Source organism: Anolis sagrei, chromosome Y (assembly GCF_037176765.1).
Source record: "Anolis sagrei isolate rAnoSag1 chromosome Y, rAnoSag1.mat, whole genome shotgun sequence".
Classification (NCBI taxonomy): domain Eukaryota; kingdom Metazoa; phylum Chordata; class Lepidosauria; order Squamata; family Dactyloidae; genus Anolis; species Anolis sagrei.
In genome coordinates, this window is record NC_090035.1 from 18,946,835 (window position 1) to 18,964,016 (window position 17,182).

The 17,182-nt window shown below is 41.0% G+C and overlaps 1 protein-coding gene across 3 annotated transcripts in view; it reads left to right on the plus strand.

Annotated features, from left to right (window-relative positions):
* LOC137095160 (4-aminobutyrate aminotransferase, mitochondrial) overlaps positions 1-17,182 on the plus strand; it is a 57,742-nt gene that overhangs the window by 16,889 nt on the left and 23,671 nt on the right. For 2 of the 3 annotated variants that reach the window (XR_010908800.1, XM_067461492.1), the window contains exons 2-6: positions 4,566-4,708; positions 6,945-7,042; positions 8,879-8,908; positions 9,455-9,572; positions 15,570-15,619. Coding sequence is in view for 2 of the 3 variants with exons in the window: in XM_067461492.1 (XP_067317593.1) it covers positions 4,639-4,708; positions 6,945-7,042; positions 8,879-8,908; positions 9,455-9,572; positions 15,570-15,619 (366 nt within the window). In the remaining variant the exon portion in view is untranslated. The remainder of the gene's footprint in view (positions 1-4,565; positions 4,709-6,944; positions 7,043-8,878; positions 8,909-9,454; positions 9,573-15,569; positions 15,620-17,182) is intronic. The other variant, XM_067461493.1, reaches the window with a different exon arrangement.

Consider the following 17,182-nt stretch of genomic DNA (forward strand, 5'->3'; position numbering starts at 1 on the left):
AAACAGGAAATAGCACTTTCAAACTATTAATGAAAGGATTCGGAAGTCTCGGAAGTTTCAAAAAGTTTTGAACATTTTTTACTGTGAAAATCGGAATTGACTTTAGAATCGAACCACCAGCGTCCCCTAAATCCAAAACAAGTTTTGAACCATTTCTTTTATCAAACAAGTTAATGGATAGATATGGATATGGATAAGGGCTCCCTGGTAGCACAGCGGGTTAAACCACTGAGCTGCTGAACTTGTTGACCGAAAGGTTGACGTTTCAAATCCGGGGAGCAGGGTGAGCCCCCACTGTTAGCCTCAGCTTCTGACAACCTAGCAGTTCGAAAACATGCAAATGTGAGTAGATTAATAGCTACCGTTTCGGCAGGATGGTAATGGTGCTCCATGCAGTCATGCTGGCCACATGACCTAGGAGGTGCCTATGGACAACACCGGCTCTTCAGCTTATTTATTTATTTATTTAAGACTTTTATATACTGTTCTTCTCTAACCTCCATAGAGGGACTCAAGATGGCTTAGAAATGGAGATGAGCATCACCACCCCCGCAGAGTCGGATATGAGTAGAGTTAATGTGAAGGGAAACCTTTACCTATGGACATGGACATGGACATGGATATTGATGATATAGATATATAGATATAGATAAATATGTACATGTGTTGTACCACAAAGGCTAGATGAAATGGCCACTGGAAAAGAAAGGAGAGTATGAGGGAAAGGAAGGGAAGGGAAGGAGATGAAAAGAAAGAGGAAAGAAAGAAAGAAAGAAAGAAAGAAAGAAAGAAAGAAAAGAAAGAGAAAATGGAAGGTGGAATTTCTAGGTCTTCCTGCATGATTCTATGGTCAACCTTTGCTAGAAGCTGAATGACAGTTGGTAAGGAACCCATGGATAGAGAGATCTTATTATATCCAAATCTTCTTTGGATACAATTCTTTCAAAGCTGAACACAAATTATGTAGGAATAACAATAAACCTCTTAGCAGAAGACTCACAGGGGAGTATTTGTGGAGGTTTTCTAAGGCCCCATCAACAATGCTGTATAATGTAGCTTGAAACTGTATTACACTGTTTCTCAACCTGGCGGTCGGGACCGCTGGTGGGGTCATGAGTAAAGTGTCAGAGGGGTCACTAAAGACCTATTAGAAAACAAAGTATTTTCTTTTGGTCATGGGGGTTCTGTGTGGGAAATTTGGCCCACTTCTATCATTGGTGGGGTTCAGAATGCTCTGATTGTCAGTGACTATACATCGGAGCAACTACAACTCCCAAATGTCAAGGTCTATTTTCCCCAAACTCTACCAATGTTTACATTTGGGGATATTGACTATTCATGCCAAGTTTGGTCCAGATCCATGATTATTTGAATCCACAGTGCTTTCTGGATGTAGGCGAACTACAACTCCAAAACTCAAGGTCAATGCCCACCAAATCCTTCCAGTATTTTCTGTTGGTCGTGGGAGTTCTGTGTGCCAAAATTGGTTCAGTTCCATTATTGGGGGGGGGGGGGGGGGGGGAGGGGGTCAGAATGTTCTTTGATTGTGGGTGAACTATAAATCATCGCAACTACAATTCCCAAATGACAAAATCAACCCCCCCCCCCCAACAATCCCACAGATATTCAAATTTGTATGTATCCGGTATTTGTGCCAAATTTGATCCAGTGAATGAAAATACATCCTGCATATCAGATGGAGGAATAACAATAGCAAAATTACAGTTATGAAGTAGCAGTGAAAATAATTGTATAGTTGGGTGTCACCACAACATAAGGACTTTATTAAGGGGTCACAGCAATAGGAAGGTTGAGAACCACTGCTGTATTATATGGTAGATGTATTATTTATTTTATTATTTATTTCAGTTACTTATACCCCGTCCTTCTCACCCCCAAGGGGGGGACTCAGGGCGGCTTACAAAGGAAGGCACAATTCGATGCCTATGTCAATAATACATACATACATAAAAGCAATTAAACGGTTAACAGGTTAAAAACATCAGTACATAACACAATAGTAAATAATCTCATGGTCAGTGTTCAGAGTTCCATAAATCCATTCTAATATAATAGAGTATCAACAGCATTATATGAGTCTGCATTGACTATACAATGGGGTCTCAAATTCCATAATATAGCAATGTCAATGGGGCTCTAATCCTGCAGTCTGGAGGACTTTGGTAAATCTCTAGAGATCTCAAATGCTATTTATCATCCTTGTTTTATGTACCTTTTGTTTTTCACTTGTGACTCCCTCTCCATGGATTTGTGGGGTTGTCCTTTAAGAAAGGTGATAAGAACAGCAGCATTTTCTGCAGAGAAGGAATGACTTATTGTAGCAGGTTGTGGAAGCCTGTGCGGCACAGATAAGCCTTTCTTTGGCCTCTGAGATGTTCTGCTGTGCCAAGGATCGGTGCCATATGCTATTGTACTCTGTACACACGGAATCTGCATTTTTGGATGCAACAGCTTAAAAATATTCAAAAAGATATTTTATTTATTTATTTCTTTATTTGACTTGTATACTGCTACTCCCAATTTGGCTCGGAGCGGTTTACAGCAGTAGATTAAAACAATACAATTAACTTTAAAATACAATAAAAACAAGAACAGACATAGTCCCGAGTTATTCATCCATCGAAAGCTTGTCGGAAGAGAAAGGTTTTTGAAAAGCACACCTTGATTTTGCCTTTCTGTATAAGGGGCACCATTTCACCAAACCATCTATATAAATAAAAATGTAATGTTAGTTTGAGGGATTAACATAACTCAAAAACCACAAGACGAATTGACACCAAATTTGGACACAATACACCTATCAGGCCAATGAGTGTCCATCACCCCTAAAACACACACAAAAAACCCAGCAGAATGGACTTAAACCCCCCAAAAATAAACTATATATACACATAACACATACACTCATACACATATGCACATGCACACATACAGACAAACACACATATATACACAAGCACACACAAATATATACATACACACATACATATACACATGCACACATACATATTTTCATATACATACACACACATATACACAATATACATATATAAACACAGAAATACACACATATATACACACATGCACACACATATACACCTATATATATATATATATATATATACACATACATACATACACACACACACACACAAAACATGTACACAGACTGGGCCACAGCAACACGTGGCAGGGGACGGCTAGTTATATATAATGGAACTTCTATGTCCATAGTTTTGGGGATCCACTACGGGAACCAAACTTTAGTGAATACCAAGGGCCCACTATGTAATATTTTGGGAAGACAGCTGGCAATGGAAGGTCACAGCTTTGTGAAAGGAAACATTACCATAACACTCAATTCCCTAATGTCATGGACCTCAGTCTTTGGCTCTGCAGATGTTTTGGACTTCAGCTCCCAGAATCCTCAGCCACTGACCAAGACTGTGTTAGATTAGACTAGAAGTGCATATACACTTTAGATTTAATGCAGTTTGAGACCACTTAAACTGCCCCGGATCAATGCTGTGTAGTTTTGCAGGATCTTGAGACTTTTCTGGCAACAAGTGCTGGTGACTCACCAAACTACAAATCACAGTATTCCATAGCACTAAGCCAAGGCAGTTCAAGTGGTATCAAACTGCATTAATTCTACAGTGTAGATGTTCCATAGGAACTAGAGTTAGGTTAAGCAGATGATTTGTGTTCAAAGATTGTTTTAAAGTCACTTCCAGCAACTTGAGGTTCTGCTGGAGGACATAAATCAAAAGTTGGTGCATCTGACAATTAAAATGTCATGGAATTCAATATATATTCTTAAGCGTGGGTGGCAAACATTGGCAGGTGCCACACTTTGCCCACACTTGCCCAAAATACAAACTCCAGTCCTAATTTTAAGTACCTTAGGTATCCAAAAGGTGAAACCTTGATATAGTGGATCCTGGGAAATTTTCTTTTTTTAAAATTTCAATTTGTCCTTTCAAATATGCATAGCAAAACATCTAGGAAATATAAGTGACTGAGTCTGCACCTACAGTGTATATAGGTATGTGAGCATGAGCTGGGTTGTGTTTTACAATAGAGTCTCATTTATCCGACATAAACGGGCTGGCAGAATGTCAGATAAACAAAAATGTCGGATAATACGGACATCTCCTACGTATCCATGTCTTCGACACTAGACACTTATAATACTAACAACAGGGACTCAAAGGATTAAGCCAAGGCAACACCTTGGGGGTAGAGTGGTCCAGCAGAAACTGCCCGGATGTGAAAGGGGAGCATGGAAATTATTATTATTATTATTATTATTAAATCACAGAGGGAAGAGGGAGGACGCTTCCGTTTCCGGTCCTGCCTCTTTTCCCCCTTTCTTCCCTCCTTCTCCTCCTTTTCTTGCCCTTTTTCATGTATTGGGAATGGAGAGAGTGTTGGGGATTGTGTCTTTAATTGAAAGGGAAATGCTGGAGGATAAAGGGGGGCGTCGGATAAGACGGAATGTCCGATAAGCGAGACTCTACTGTATTTCTTTCCATCTCTTCCAGGTCTTCATCTGGACAGAAGTGAAGAAGTTAACTCTTGAATCGCTTTTCTTTTTCTGGCAGAAGGAAAGGTAAAATGGCCTCGATGCTGCTGAGCCGACACTTGGCCACTTCGTTGCAGCAGAACTCTAGGATATTTGCAGCAGGTGAGTGATTTAATAAAGCACAGAGAGGCAAATGCAAAGGTTACTTTGGGGGTCTTACATTGGAGTTTCAGGGGATGTGGCCAAAGCTGAGCACGTGTCTACACTGTGAGATTAATGCAGTTTGACCCCACTTTACCTGCTGTGGAATCCTGGGATCTGTAGTTGGGTGAGGAACTGGTGCTGTTTGACAGAGAAAGTGCAAGACCCTATAAAATTATAATTCCGATGCTTCCATAGCATTTAAAGTGCAATTAAAGTGGCACCAATCTGCATTCATTCTCCAGTGTAGATGCTTTTTGCCACCATCCTGAATGCGTTCGTGGCTTCCTTCCAATGTTTGTTTTCCACCCGTTGGCTTGCTCTTGAACTGTAACGTTTCCCCATCTGCTCCAGAAAAAATATGTTCAGCTTGCAAGAGTTCTTCTTAAAGCCTAGCCAGTCTTATTCTGTAAGCAAAATCAGACTCAGAGCTGATCCAAAGTCTTCCCTTTGGATTTGTGACCCTTAAGGAACGGAGAGGCTTTTTGGTCCCAGGAAGAGTGCCAAAGGGGAGTTCAATGGGTGCAAACTCCGTCGCTCTTTCATCCTCAGCTGCAACTTGTATTACCCCTTCCGCACGGAATAAATAAAGTTGCGTAAGAGGTGTTTACTTGCTTAGCTGAACATTGCATTTCTTGGAAAAAAGTGCCATTCGGACAATGTTCTGGGATGGCAGGGCAGCCTTTCTTAAGGACATCTTTGTTGTTTTGTGTATCTATTAACATTCTCACTCAAAACTATTGTGGTTATTGTTGATCCTTTTATATTCATTTAGCATGGCCACACACAAGGTGTCTGATTGTATCCCCAGAAACAAGTCCGGCTTTGCTCAAAGGGATTTGTTTTATTTTTATCATATTTATCCCTTCTTCCCTAATTTACCTGAACAACAGCCCTGTGAGGTTGGTCAAGTAAAGAGAGAGCTATTGAACTAAAGTGACCTCGGCTGTATCTAAATGCAGGCTGTCTAGCTTTTCCATGTCATTTTCATTGTTTTATTTTAATTATATTTTAACTTGTACACTCCTGATTAAAAAATTAAATTGTTTTTAAAATTATCGTATTTACTAGAATCATAGAATCAAAGAGTTGGACCATCATGGGCCATCCAGTCCAACTCCCATTCTGCCAAGAAGCAGGAATATTGCATTCAAATCACCCCTGACAGATGGCCATCCAGCCTCTGTTTAAAAGCTTCCAAAGAAGGAGCCTCCACCACACTCCGGGGCAGAGAGTTCCACTGCTGAACGGCTCTCACAGTCAGGAAGTTCTTCCTCATGTTCAGATGGAATCTCCTTTCTTGTAGTTTGAAGCCATTGTTTCGTGTCCTAGTCTTCAGGGAAGCAGAAAACAAGCTTACTCCCTGCTCCCTGTGTCTTCCTCTCACATATTTATACATGGCTATCATGTCTCCTCTCAGCCTTCTCTTCTTCAGGCTAAACATGCCTAGCTCCTTAAGCCGCTCTTCATAGGGCTTGTTCTCCAGACCCTTGATCATTTTAGTCGCCCTCCTCTGGACACATTCTAGCTTGTCAATATCTCTCTTGAATTGTGGTGCCCAGAATTGGACACAGTATTCCAGGTGTGGTCTAACCAAAGCAGAATAGAGGGGTAGCATTATTTCCCTAGATCTAGACACTATGCTCCTATTGATGCAGGCCAAAATCCCATTGGCTTTTTTGCCGCCACATCACATTGTTTGCTCATTTTTAACTTGCTGTCCACGAGGACTCCAAGATCTTTTTCACACGTACTGCTCTCGAGTGAGGTGTATAAGCCGACCCAAATATAAGCTGAGGCACCTAATTTTACTACAAAAAAAGGGAAAATGTATTGACTCGAGTATAAGCCGAGGGTGGGAAATGCAGTGGCTACTGGTAAAACAAAATAAAAATTTTAAAAAAACAAAAATTTGCGTTAATTGAGGCATCAGTAGGTTAAATGTTTTGGAATATTTACGTAAAACTGTAATTTAAGATAAAACTGGCCAACTCTGATTAAACCATTATTCTAACATTCTTCAATGTAAATGTGCATATGTATCCTTCCAATAATAATAAAGAGAGCAAAATAATAAATGTAATAATAACAATAATAAAGTAAAATGATGTAATAATAATAATAGAGTAAAATAATAAATGTAATAATAATGATAATAAAGTAAAATAATAAACATTTCATTCCATATGATTTGCAGGGCACCGAGGCATCAGTCAAGCAGCAGCAAAGATTGATGTGGAGTTTGATTACGATGGGCCTCTTATGAAGACCGAAGTCCCTGGTCCCAGATCTCGGGTAAACTGATATATATATATTGATCCCCTTTTGAACTACTTCATTTCCCGAAGTGAGATATACACTGTCCAAATGTGTGTGAGAGTTGGGAAAGAATCACTTTTGCCATTTGCTCCTGGGATTCGGACGTCCTGGAACGTCCCTGAGGCAGTTTTTTCTGCAGAAGAAGGCACATAGAGTTGGGTTGCTGTGAGTTTTCTATGCTGAATGGCCATGTTCCAGAAGCATTCTCTCCTGACGTTTCACCCACATATATGGCAGGCATCCTATTAGGTTGTGAGGTCTGTTGGAAACTAGGCAAGTGGAATGTCCTGAGTGGGAGAAAGAACGCTTGTCTGCTTGAGACAAGTGTGAATGTTTCAATTGGCCACCTTGATTAGTGTTGAATGGCCTTGCAGCTTCAAAGTCTGCCAGCTTCCTGCCAGGGGGAATCCTTTGTTGGGATGTATTAGCTGGCCCTCTTTGTTTCCTGTCTGAATTCCCCCAGCTTGATTAGCATTGAATGGCCTTGCAGCTTCAAAGCCTGGCTGCTTCCTGCCTGGAGGATAGTGTGAATCCTCTCTCGTAAGAGGTTGTGTTCCAGGCGGTCGTAAATACGGTGAGCCTATCGTGTTTTGAAAGTCCTTTTGGCTGTGAGAAATTGTGGAATAGTATCTGTGTCTCTGCAGCGTAGAAGGAAAGTCAGGAAGCACAGTATATGTGCTTTCCTGGTCCTTAGTTTTTCCAATATCCGTGTGTCTTGTAACAGTTTCTCCCCGTAGAGATGTTCGATGTGTTGTCGAAGGCTTTCATGGCTGGAATCACTGGGTTGCTGTGAGTTTTCCGGGCTGTACGGCCATGTTCCAGACAAGAGTTCTCTCTCCCACCTTGGGCATTCCACAGATATCTAAACCTCATTTGCCTGGTTTCCAACAGACCTCACCACATCTGAGGATGCCTGTCATAGATGTGGGAGAAATGTCAGGAGAGAATGCTTCTGCAACATGGCCATCCAGCCCAGAAAACTCACAGCAACCTATTGATTCTGGTCATGAAAGCCTTCAACAGCACATAGGGTTTTTTGGACAAGTTCCATGCACATTTTTCCGTAGAATAATCCCTCTGGAACACTTTGGGGACCTTTGCATAAAAGGGAGACTGCTGGAAGAAAAATAATCGTCTTGGATTTGCATTCCGAATGCCTCCAGGAACAAAACAACCTCACAGAATGTGTGCTTTTGAAGGCATAATCAACCTTCCGTTCTTTTTCAATGCAAAAGTTATGTGATGCCTGGTGAAATATCAAGAATGGGGGTGACTATTGCCTAAGTGACTCCTTGCTTCTCACTTACAAGCAGCAAGGACAATATAAAGGATGCAAAGCAGCAATAAAAACTAGTTAAATCCTATAGAAGGGGCAGATTGTGTCATGTTTGCCTTCTAGTATAAACACCGAAGACTTAATGCACTTTGGCACTGCTGTCAACCTCTTGGTTGGCAATGTTTACTGCAGCTGGCAGTTAACCTGCTGTGCTAAAGCCTGGCACTTTAACTGCTATGGCTCAGTGCTATGGAATCAAAGAATTTGTAGTTTTACTTGGTCTTTTGCCTTCTCTGTCAAAGAGGACTCATGCACCACGAAACTACAACTCCCAGGATTCCATAGCAGTTAAAGTGGCCGAACTGCATTAATTCTACAGTGTAGACGCACCTTACATTCTCTAGAGTTTCATAGAAGGCCTTTCTTCTGAATCTAATACTTTTGTGATCCAAACAGTTCCATTCTAAGATTGGTTTGTTGAAGCCAGAATGACAATTACTTAAGTTCACGGTGCTCTTCTTTTCTTATTTTTTCAGGAACTAATGAAACAGTTGAATGGAATTCAGGTAATTTATTGACATCTCAAATGCCTTGTAGCGTTTTACTCCCAAATCTTTCTAGCTGAATCCTTTGAGAAGTTGCAGAGGGACTAAAAGCCTAATCTGGAAGCACTCCAAGGGATGGAGCCATACTATAATAAATATGTCTCTCCATATTTTCTGTGTTAGGGGCACAAGTGTGTGTATTATCTTTGGCATGAGAGAACCTCTGTCTTGGAATCTTTGGGTCCTCCAGTATTGACTTCCATCAGACGTTGACCAAAGATTGGTGCTGGAGAATCTAGAAATATCTCCCTAGGATTCCATAGGTCCTCCCTATGTAAGGGAAGTATTGTGTAATCCAGTGGTTCTCAACCTGTGGGTCCCTAGATGTGGTAGGGTTGACCCAAGGTGACACATTTCATGTACCAAAACCAACACGTTCAGCCACTGAGAAATCATCTATTGTACCTGAAGCCATCAGGCTTGACTTAAGGTGTCCTCCAAGACCTCGCTGCTGCCTCACAGAAATTGCTGCTCAAGGCAAACCCTTTCCTTTCTTGTCTCTCCAAGAATGCTGAAGCCGTGCACTTTTTCTGCAACTACGAGGAAAGCCGGGGGAATTACCTCGTCGATGTCGATGGCAACCGGATGTTAGACCTCTACTCTCAGATTTCTTCCATCCCAATAGGTAAGGCTGCCTCATGAGCATCGCTTAGAAGTGTTTCTATATTGCTGGCTAAATATTACAAGACAGCCTTCAGGTGAAAGAATCTTATCAGGAAAACAGCTAAAGGAAATAGGGCCAATTGGGATTCGTAGGCCGTCAGGTTCAGGTTGTTGTCTTCCGAGATCATTCGTGGTAATGCTGTGGAATGCACCTAAGTGCACTACCTACTCCAGGAGTGCATCAATAATTGAATGTGGTAAAGGATGCAAAAGAGCAACAATGTAATATGAAATATTATATTAGACAATATGTTATATTAGACAATATTATGTTATAAAACATATCTTATTATACAATATTTACTTATTTACAGTATTTATATTCTGCCCTTCTCACCCCAAAGGGGACTCAGGGTGGATCACAGAACACATATACAGCAAACATTCAGTGCCGATTATACAATGACAAGACAGACAACAGATAGAGGTATATATAGGCTTTCCCATCTTTCGGCATCTTTGGAGGCTGTGCTCAGTTCTGGCCACAGGGGGGTGCTGTCATTCCATCTCCTTGCCGAAGAGCTTTCTTTGTTTACAAACTTCTTCCTTTTTTCTGATCTAAACGCTGTGCCTAAATACTTCCCCATTTTAATGCGGTTCCTATTAATCTACTCACATTTGTTTTGAAACTGCTAAAAAGCTGGGCTAAAGGTCAGGCGCTCCTGACCTGGGGTTCGAACTATCAACCTTCCAGTTGGCAAGATTTATTGCCGCTTGGTGATTGACCTGCTGTGCTAAAGCCTGGCAAAAGAGCAACTATATAAAGCAATATAAAAGAGCAAATGATTCTGGTTCGGTTTACCTATCCGAACGTATCTCTCCTTATGAACCATCTAGGACTTTAAGATCGTCTGGGGAGGCCCTGCTCTTGATCCCGCCTTCCTCACAGATGCGTTTGGTGGGGTTGAGAGACAGGGCCTTCTCAGTGGTGGCCCCTTGGCTATGAAACGCCCTCCCCAGGGATATAAGATCAGCTCCCTCCCTTCTAACGTTCCGCAAGATGGTCAAGACCTGGCTTTTCGAGCAGGTTTTTTCTACTGGAGCATAATTAGACGAAAATGAATCATGGAATGTTTGACAATGTAATTGGATCACGATTTCAATAAGGAGACGTTGAGGATTTGTTTTATAGATATTATTGTTTTTATATTTTTAATGTTGCACTGTTTCTATAACTGTTTTATAATTGTTTATAACTGAATCCTGATATTGTTATGGCACCGAATCGCTTCCGATTGTGAACCGCCTTGAGTCGCCTCTGGCTTAGAAAGGCGGTATACAAATGCAGTAAATAAACAAATAAATAAATGATATAAAACAATATAGAAGAGCAAGAACATAAATGAACATTATAAAAGCTGCATATACAAATAATAACAATAACAATAACAATCATAACATTTTTTATTTATTACCCATCTCTCCTTACTGTTCGAGGCAGGGCACAACATAGTTAAAATACATCCATAAAAGCACATATTACAATATACACACCTGGCATCTAGGTCTTGCCTATTAAAATTAAATACCATTAAGATGCAACATAGCACCAAAAATTAAACTATTTTGCTAAGCGCATCCCCCTAGCAATCAACTGGAACTTAGAAATAAGTTTGTACGAACTGTGACTTAATTTTCCAAGAACGGATAAATGAGTTTCACTGATTTACTTGAAGTCTCTGGTGGTGCAGAGGGTTAAACCCTTGTGTCAGAAGGACTTCTGACCAAAAGGTCGGCAGTTCAGATCCGGGGAGTGGGGTGAGCTCCCATCTGTCAGCTCCACCTTCTCATGTGGGGACATGAGAGAAGCTTCCCACAGGATGGTAAAACATCCGAGCATCCCCCGGGCAATGTCCTTGCGGACAGCCAATTCTCTCACACCAGAAGCTACTTGCAGTTTCTCAAGTCACTTCTGACATGCAAAATAAACTGGTTTACTTGTTTTCCTGTTCCTTCTTCATCTCTTTTACTTTAATACCATATCATTTAACCTGTAAACCTGCAAACTGAGCATGCTGATTATTGATCTACAAGCCCAAGGTAGACATTTACCCTAAAAGTGAGAAGAAAAGTGGAGAGCAGATATGAACCAGCACCCCCAATTTGATAACAAGTTCCCCGAGCCCCATGGGATCACAACTCCCATCATGCAGACCAGGCTGCTTGGGGTCAACCAGTTAGTAGTGATAGCCGGTCATGGAATGCTATGATTTGATGTTCTTAGTGAGGATGTTCATGGCGGTGGTCAAGGAACAGAAAAGGAATTACACAAACTCTGGAGATAAGAGTTTACCCTTCTTACACAAGCCTTCCAGGAGTGGAAATGGGCTGGCATCCAAGACCCCGAAGGGAAGGAATGCAGATTAACGGCCATGGAGTGTACTGGTATTTTTCTAGCCGCTGGGTCCATGCTGTTCTGTCTGAATCGTTCAGAGGACGCTGCTGGAACAGCACCAACTACGCAGCTAATTTGTTGTCAACAAGACAGAAATATCACAAGTTGTTATATATTGATTCCTACTCTGAAAATTGCAAGCTCTGTTTATATAGGAGCTAATGCCAGCGCTGTTGGCTGAACTGTTAAAATGCCATTGAACGTGCAAAACAATTCAAGCTGGGCAAGGATGAATGTGTAATTAGTAAAGGCAAACGGGCCATTTCCAACTTTTTTATTGTAAGGATGCCCTTTGCACATCAATAGAGGTTGATTCTCCATTTATCTGAGAAACTTTGCGGCCAGAAGTGGTTTGGATTTCGAATTTTTTTAAAATCAGATTTTGGAATGCTTGCATATACATACTGCCAGCAGGAGTGCTGACTGAAAGATCGACAATTTGAATCCAGGGAGCAGGGTGAGCTCCCGTCTGTCAGCTCCAGCTTCTCATGCGGGGACATGGGAGAAGCTTCCCACAGGATGATAAAAACATCCAGGTGTCCCCTGGGCAATGTCCTTGCAGATGGCCAATCCTCTCTCACCAAAAGTGACTTGCAGTTTCTCAAGTCGCTCCTGACACAAAAAAAATATAGACAAATTCTATCTCAGTATATTACCTTGTTCATGCCCAGCATTATTTTTTAATTTTTAATTTAGCCCAGCCATAGGTTTTTAAATGCTTGTCGTTACTGTTACTGTTACTGTTTATTGTTTATTTTTTGTTTGTGATATTTATTTTGATTGTTTTGTATTGATGTTTTGTTATTGCTTTTATTATTATTGTTCTATGGGATCGGCCTCATGTAAGCCGCACCGAGTCCCTTGGGGAGATGGTAGCGGGGTATAAATAAGGTATTATTATTATTATTATTATTATTATTATTTTGGAACATTGTGGAAATTCCAGATAAGGGAGACTCAACCTGTATTGGTCTTTTTTCTTTGAATTCATGCCAGGATGAATGATTCATTCCCCAACTATTTGGGCAGCAATTGCTTATTCAGAATGTTCTGTCTACAATTAGGAGGAGAACCAACCGTCTGGTGCATCTTTGAGGGCCTACTTCGACTTCCCATTTATCAGATTCTAAATTATGCTTATTATCTTTCACACCCCAGTAAAGCAGTCTTGAGTTTGTCACAAGGCTCCATAATTCTTAGTGTCTCCCACAGACCTTGGCTGCAGTCTCTGACATTTCAGTATTGTGCATCCAGTTTGAGCCTTTGAACCATCTTACATGCTCCCTGGCAACATTCATGCCCCATTTTATATATACAACCAGTATATGTGTGATGAATCATATGGTGTGATTGTAGAGGAAATTATACAAGAATCAACTGCAGTACAGTAAGTGTAAAGGAAAAAAAATTCCAAACCTTATTTATACAGTAAAGGTTTTTTTTGTCAGAAGCAACTTGAGAAACTGCAAGTCGCTTCTGGTGTGAGAGAATTGGCCGTTTGCAAGGACGTCACCCAGGGATGCCCAGATGTTGGATTTTTTACCATTCTTGTGGGAGGCTTCTCTCATGTCGTCACATGGGGAGTTGGAGCTGACAGAGGGAACTCAGCCCGCTCTCCCCAGATTTGAACTGCTGATCTGTCAGTCCTCAGTCCTGCTGGCACAAGGGTTTAACCCATTGCACCACCGGGGGCTCCTCTACAGTAAAGATTACATGAAACTTATATATATTACACATTGTTCAATATATTTATATAAATGAAAATGTAATGTTTGTTTGTGGGATTAACATAACTCAAAAACCACTATACGAATTGACAACAAATTTGGACACAATACACCTATCAGGCCAACAAGTGACCATCACTCATAAAAACACTGAAAAACACAACAGAGAAGACTTAAAAAGCCAAAAAACAAAAAATACATTACAACGCATGCGCAAAACCACACACACACACACACACACACACATATATATATATACACACACACACACACAAACACACATATACACATTTACACAAATATATACACACACAAAACACATATAAACAGACTCGGCCACAGCAACACATGGCAGGGGACGGCTAGTACTATATATATATATATCGTATGAAACTCTTATGAGGGGTTGGTTTAACCTCTGGTCCATATTGTGGTAATTTTATGCTTATGTTGTTTTGTTAATTTTGTGTTATGCTGTTTACTTTGTATGTTTCGGTGATGTTACTTGGAAACTGCTCAGAGGCCCCCTCGGGGAGATAGAGGGGTATATAAATAAAGTATTATTATTATTATTATTATTATTATTATTAAATTGCAAAATGATGCATGTCTAAAATGCATACCATCAACATGGAAAGTTTGGAAAGCTCTGGCCTAAAGACATGTTTTCTTTGGGAATCTTTAAGTCTTCCAGTGCAACTTCTGCTAGATGTTTACCATAGGGTGACACTTTCTAGATATCCTTAGGTAGATACCCTGACATTAAGTCCAGTCGTGTCCAACTCTGGGGTGTGGTGCTCATCGCCATTTCCAAGCAGAAGAGCCAGTGTTGTCTGTAGACACCTCCAAGGTCATGTGGCCGGCATGACTGCATGGAGCGCCGTTACCTTCCCACCGGAGCGCTACCTATTGATCTACTCACATTTTGCATGCTTTCAAACTGCTAGGTTGACAGAAGCTGGGGCTGACAGCGGAAGCTCACGCCGCTCCCCAGATTCGAACCTGTGACCTTTCGGTCAACAAGCTCAGCAACTCAGCTCTTTAACTCACTGCACCACCGGGGGCTCCTAGATATCCTTAGGGAGACCATATTAATAACATCTGTGAATCCACAAAAGTCTGCCCCGCAAATATGGACAACCAGCTCTATTACATCTCAGCAATTGGGGATGGGCCTTCTAGGCCAGCAATTGGCCACCTTTTGTTCCCCATGACTACAGCTTCCATCCTTTCCAGGCATCAGATGGGAATTGTAGTCCGATCTTTGGCAGATTCAGAAGTGGCTATCACTGTAATATCTGCATATACTAGAGTTGGGCCCATCTCCTCCAGAGACCCACCATGATGTTAATGTATTTGACTTTTGGGATAAGCACCATCAATTTAGGGGGTCGCCATCAGTCAGCTTGAGACTTGAAGGCACAACACGATATGCACATGACAGAGGCCTTGTAATATCCTTCAGAATTGCATACTAGTTAAATAACATCAGAGCCATGATTTGTGTCACTTCCCCGGGGTTTCTTCGTTCCTCGTCATTTCTACCTTAATTAAAAATGCAAATGGAGAAAAGGAGAAGGGCTGGGCAGTGAATGGTGTGTCACCAATTACATTTGAAGTCGATACGGATATGTCTTGTTTCCCCCCAGAGAACGGCTTTTGAAGTCTTGTGCCTTTTCCTCCCTGTGCTTCTTGGAAAGGCAGCTGGCAAAGGTTCTGCTTTTGAGAAATGTTAAATGGGTGGGGTGCAACAATATGTTTTCTGGCTGACAGTTGAAGAATTGTGAATTCGATTTTTTTGAAAGCGGTGAAAATTCTCCCTCTTGTTTTGCTCTAGGTTACAACCATCCGGCTCTGCTGAAACTTCTCCAGCAACCCCAGAATCTGGTAAGGACCCTCTTCCAAAAGAAACAAAATCCCTAAAGTCTATTGATTTTTATGTGTTTGTTGGTTTTGTCCCTGAAACCTATATAAATAAAAATGTAATATTCATTTGTGGGATTAACATAACTCAAAAACCACTGGGCAAATTGACACCAAATTTGGACGCAATACACCTATCAGGCCAACAAGTAACCATCACTCATAAAAACACTGAAAAACCCAACAGAAGGGACTTGAAATGCCAAAAAATAAAAATACATTACAACACATGCACAAAACCACATAGATACACATATACACAAATATATGTGTATATGTGTTAATCCCACACATATATATACAAAAAACACATATACACAGACTGGGCCACAGCAACGCATGGCAGGGGGTGGTTAATCTATATAAATAAAAATTTAATGTTTGTTTGTGGGATTAACTTAACTCAAAACACAGTGGACGAATTGACACCAAATTTGGACACAATATACCTATCAGGCTAACGAGTGACCATCCCCCAGAAAAACACTGAAGAACACAGCACAAGGGACTTGAAAAGCCAAAAAACAAAAAAAATCCATTACAATGCATGCGCAAAACCACATATATATACGCAAACACATATATACACACAGAAACGTGTGGCAGGGGACAACTAGTGTATATAAATAAAAATGTAATGTTTGTTTGTGGGATTAACATAACTCAAAAACCACTGGGCGAATTGACACCAAATTTGGACACAATACACCTATCAGGCCAACAAGTGACCATCACTCATAAAAACTCTGAAAAACACAGTAGAAGAGACTTAAAAGGCCAAAAAAAAAACCCCACACATTACAACGCATGCACAAAACCGCACACACACACATATATATGCAAACACACACACATATATACACATATACACAAATATATACACACATATATACACACATAAAACACATATACACAGACTGGGCCATAGCAACGCGTGGCAGGGGATGGCTAATCAATCATAAATCCCAAATCACAGTGTCATGTTTGCTTTGGGAGACATGAGGATCTCCAGTCCCAAAAAGACATCTTGCTCATTGCTCTTCTCGCAATGCAAAAGATAACAGCAGGGCGTTCGTTGGTCTTTTCGATTTCTGACCAAATGATCATTTCACTCACCAGCTGACAATTTGACCCCTGAACTTAGGACAATGGATTCAGCCCATACCCAGTGGAAATCCAATAGCACTTTGCTAAAAAAAGAAGGGTTATTAGCAGAGCAATTCCGGAATAGCAGCTGGGCCACATTTGGTTATGAAGAGTCCTGGATTCCAGGGTTTTGCTCTTCCTTTTTTATATTCTCTTTTTCCAGTCACCAGGAAACTCTAGTTCTTCAAGTGCTTTGGACTTGAAGCTCCCAGAAGCCTCGACTATCTTGTCCAATGATCAGGGATTCTGGGAGCTGAAGTCCCAAACATCTGGAAGTTTGGGAAACACTGTTTTGGGAGTTGGAACCAGGATCTCTTGCTTAGTCTTCTCCCAGGAAGGAGGGAGTCAAATCATAACGTCAGAGTTGGAAGGAATCCCAAG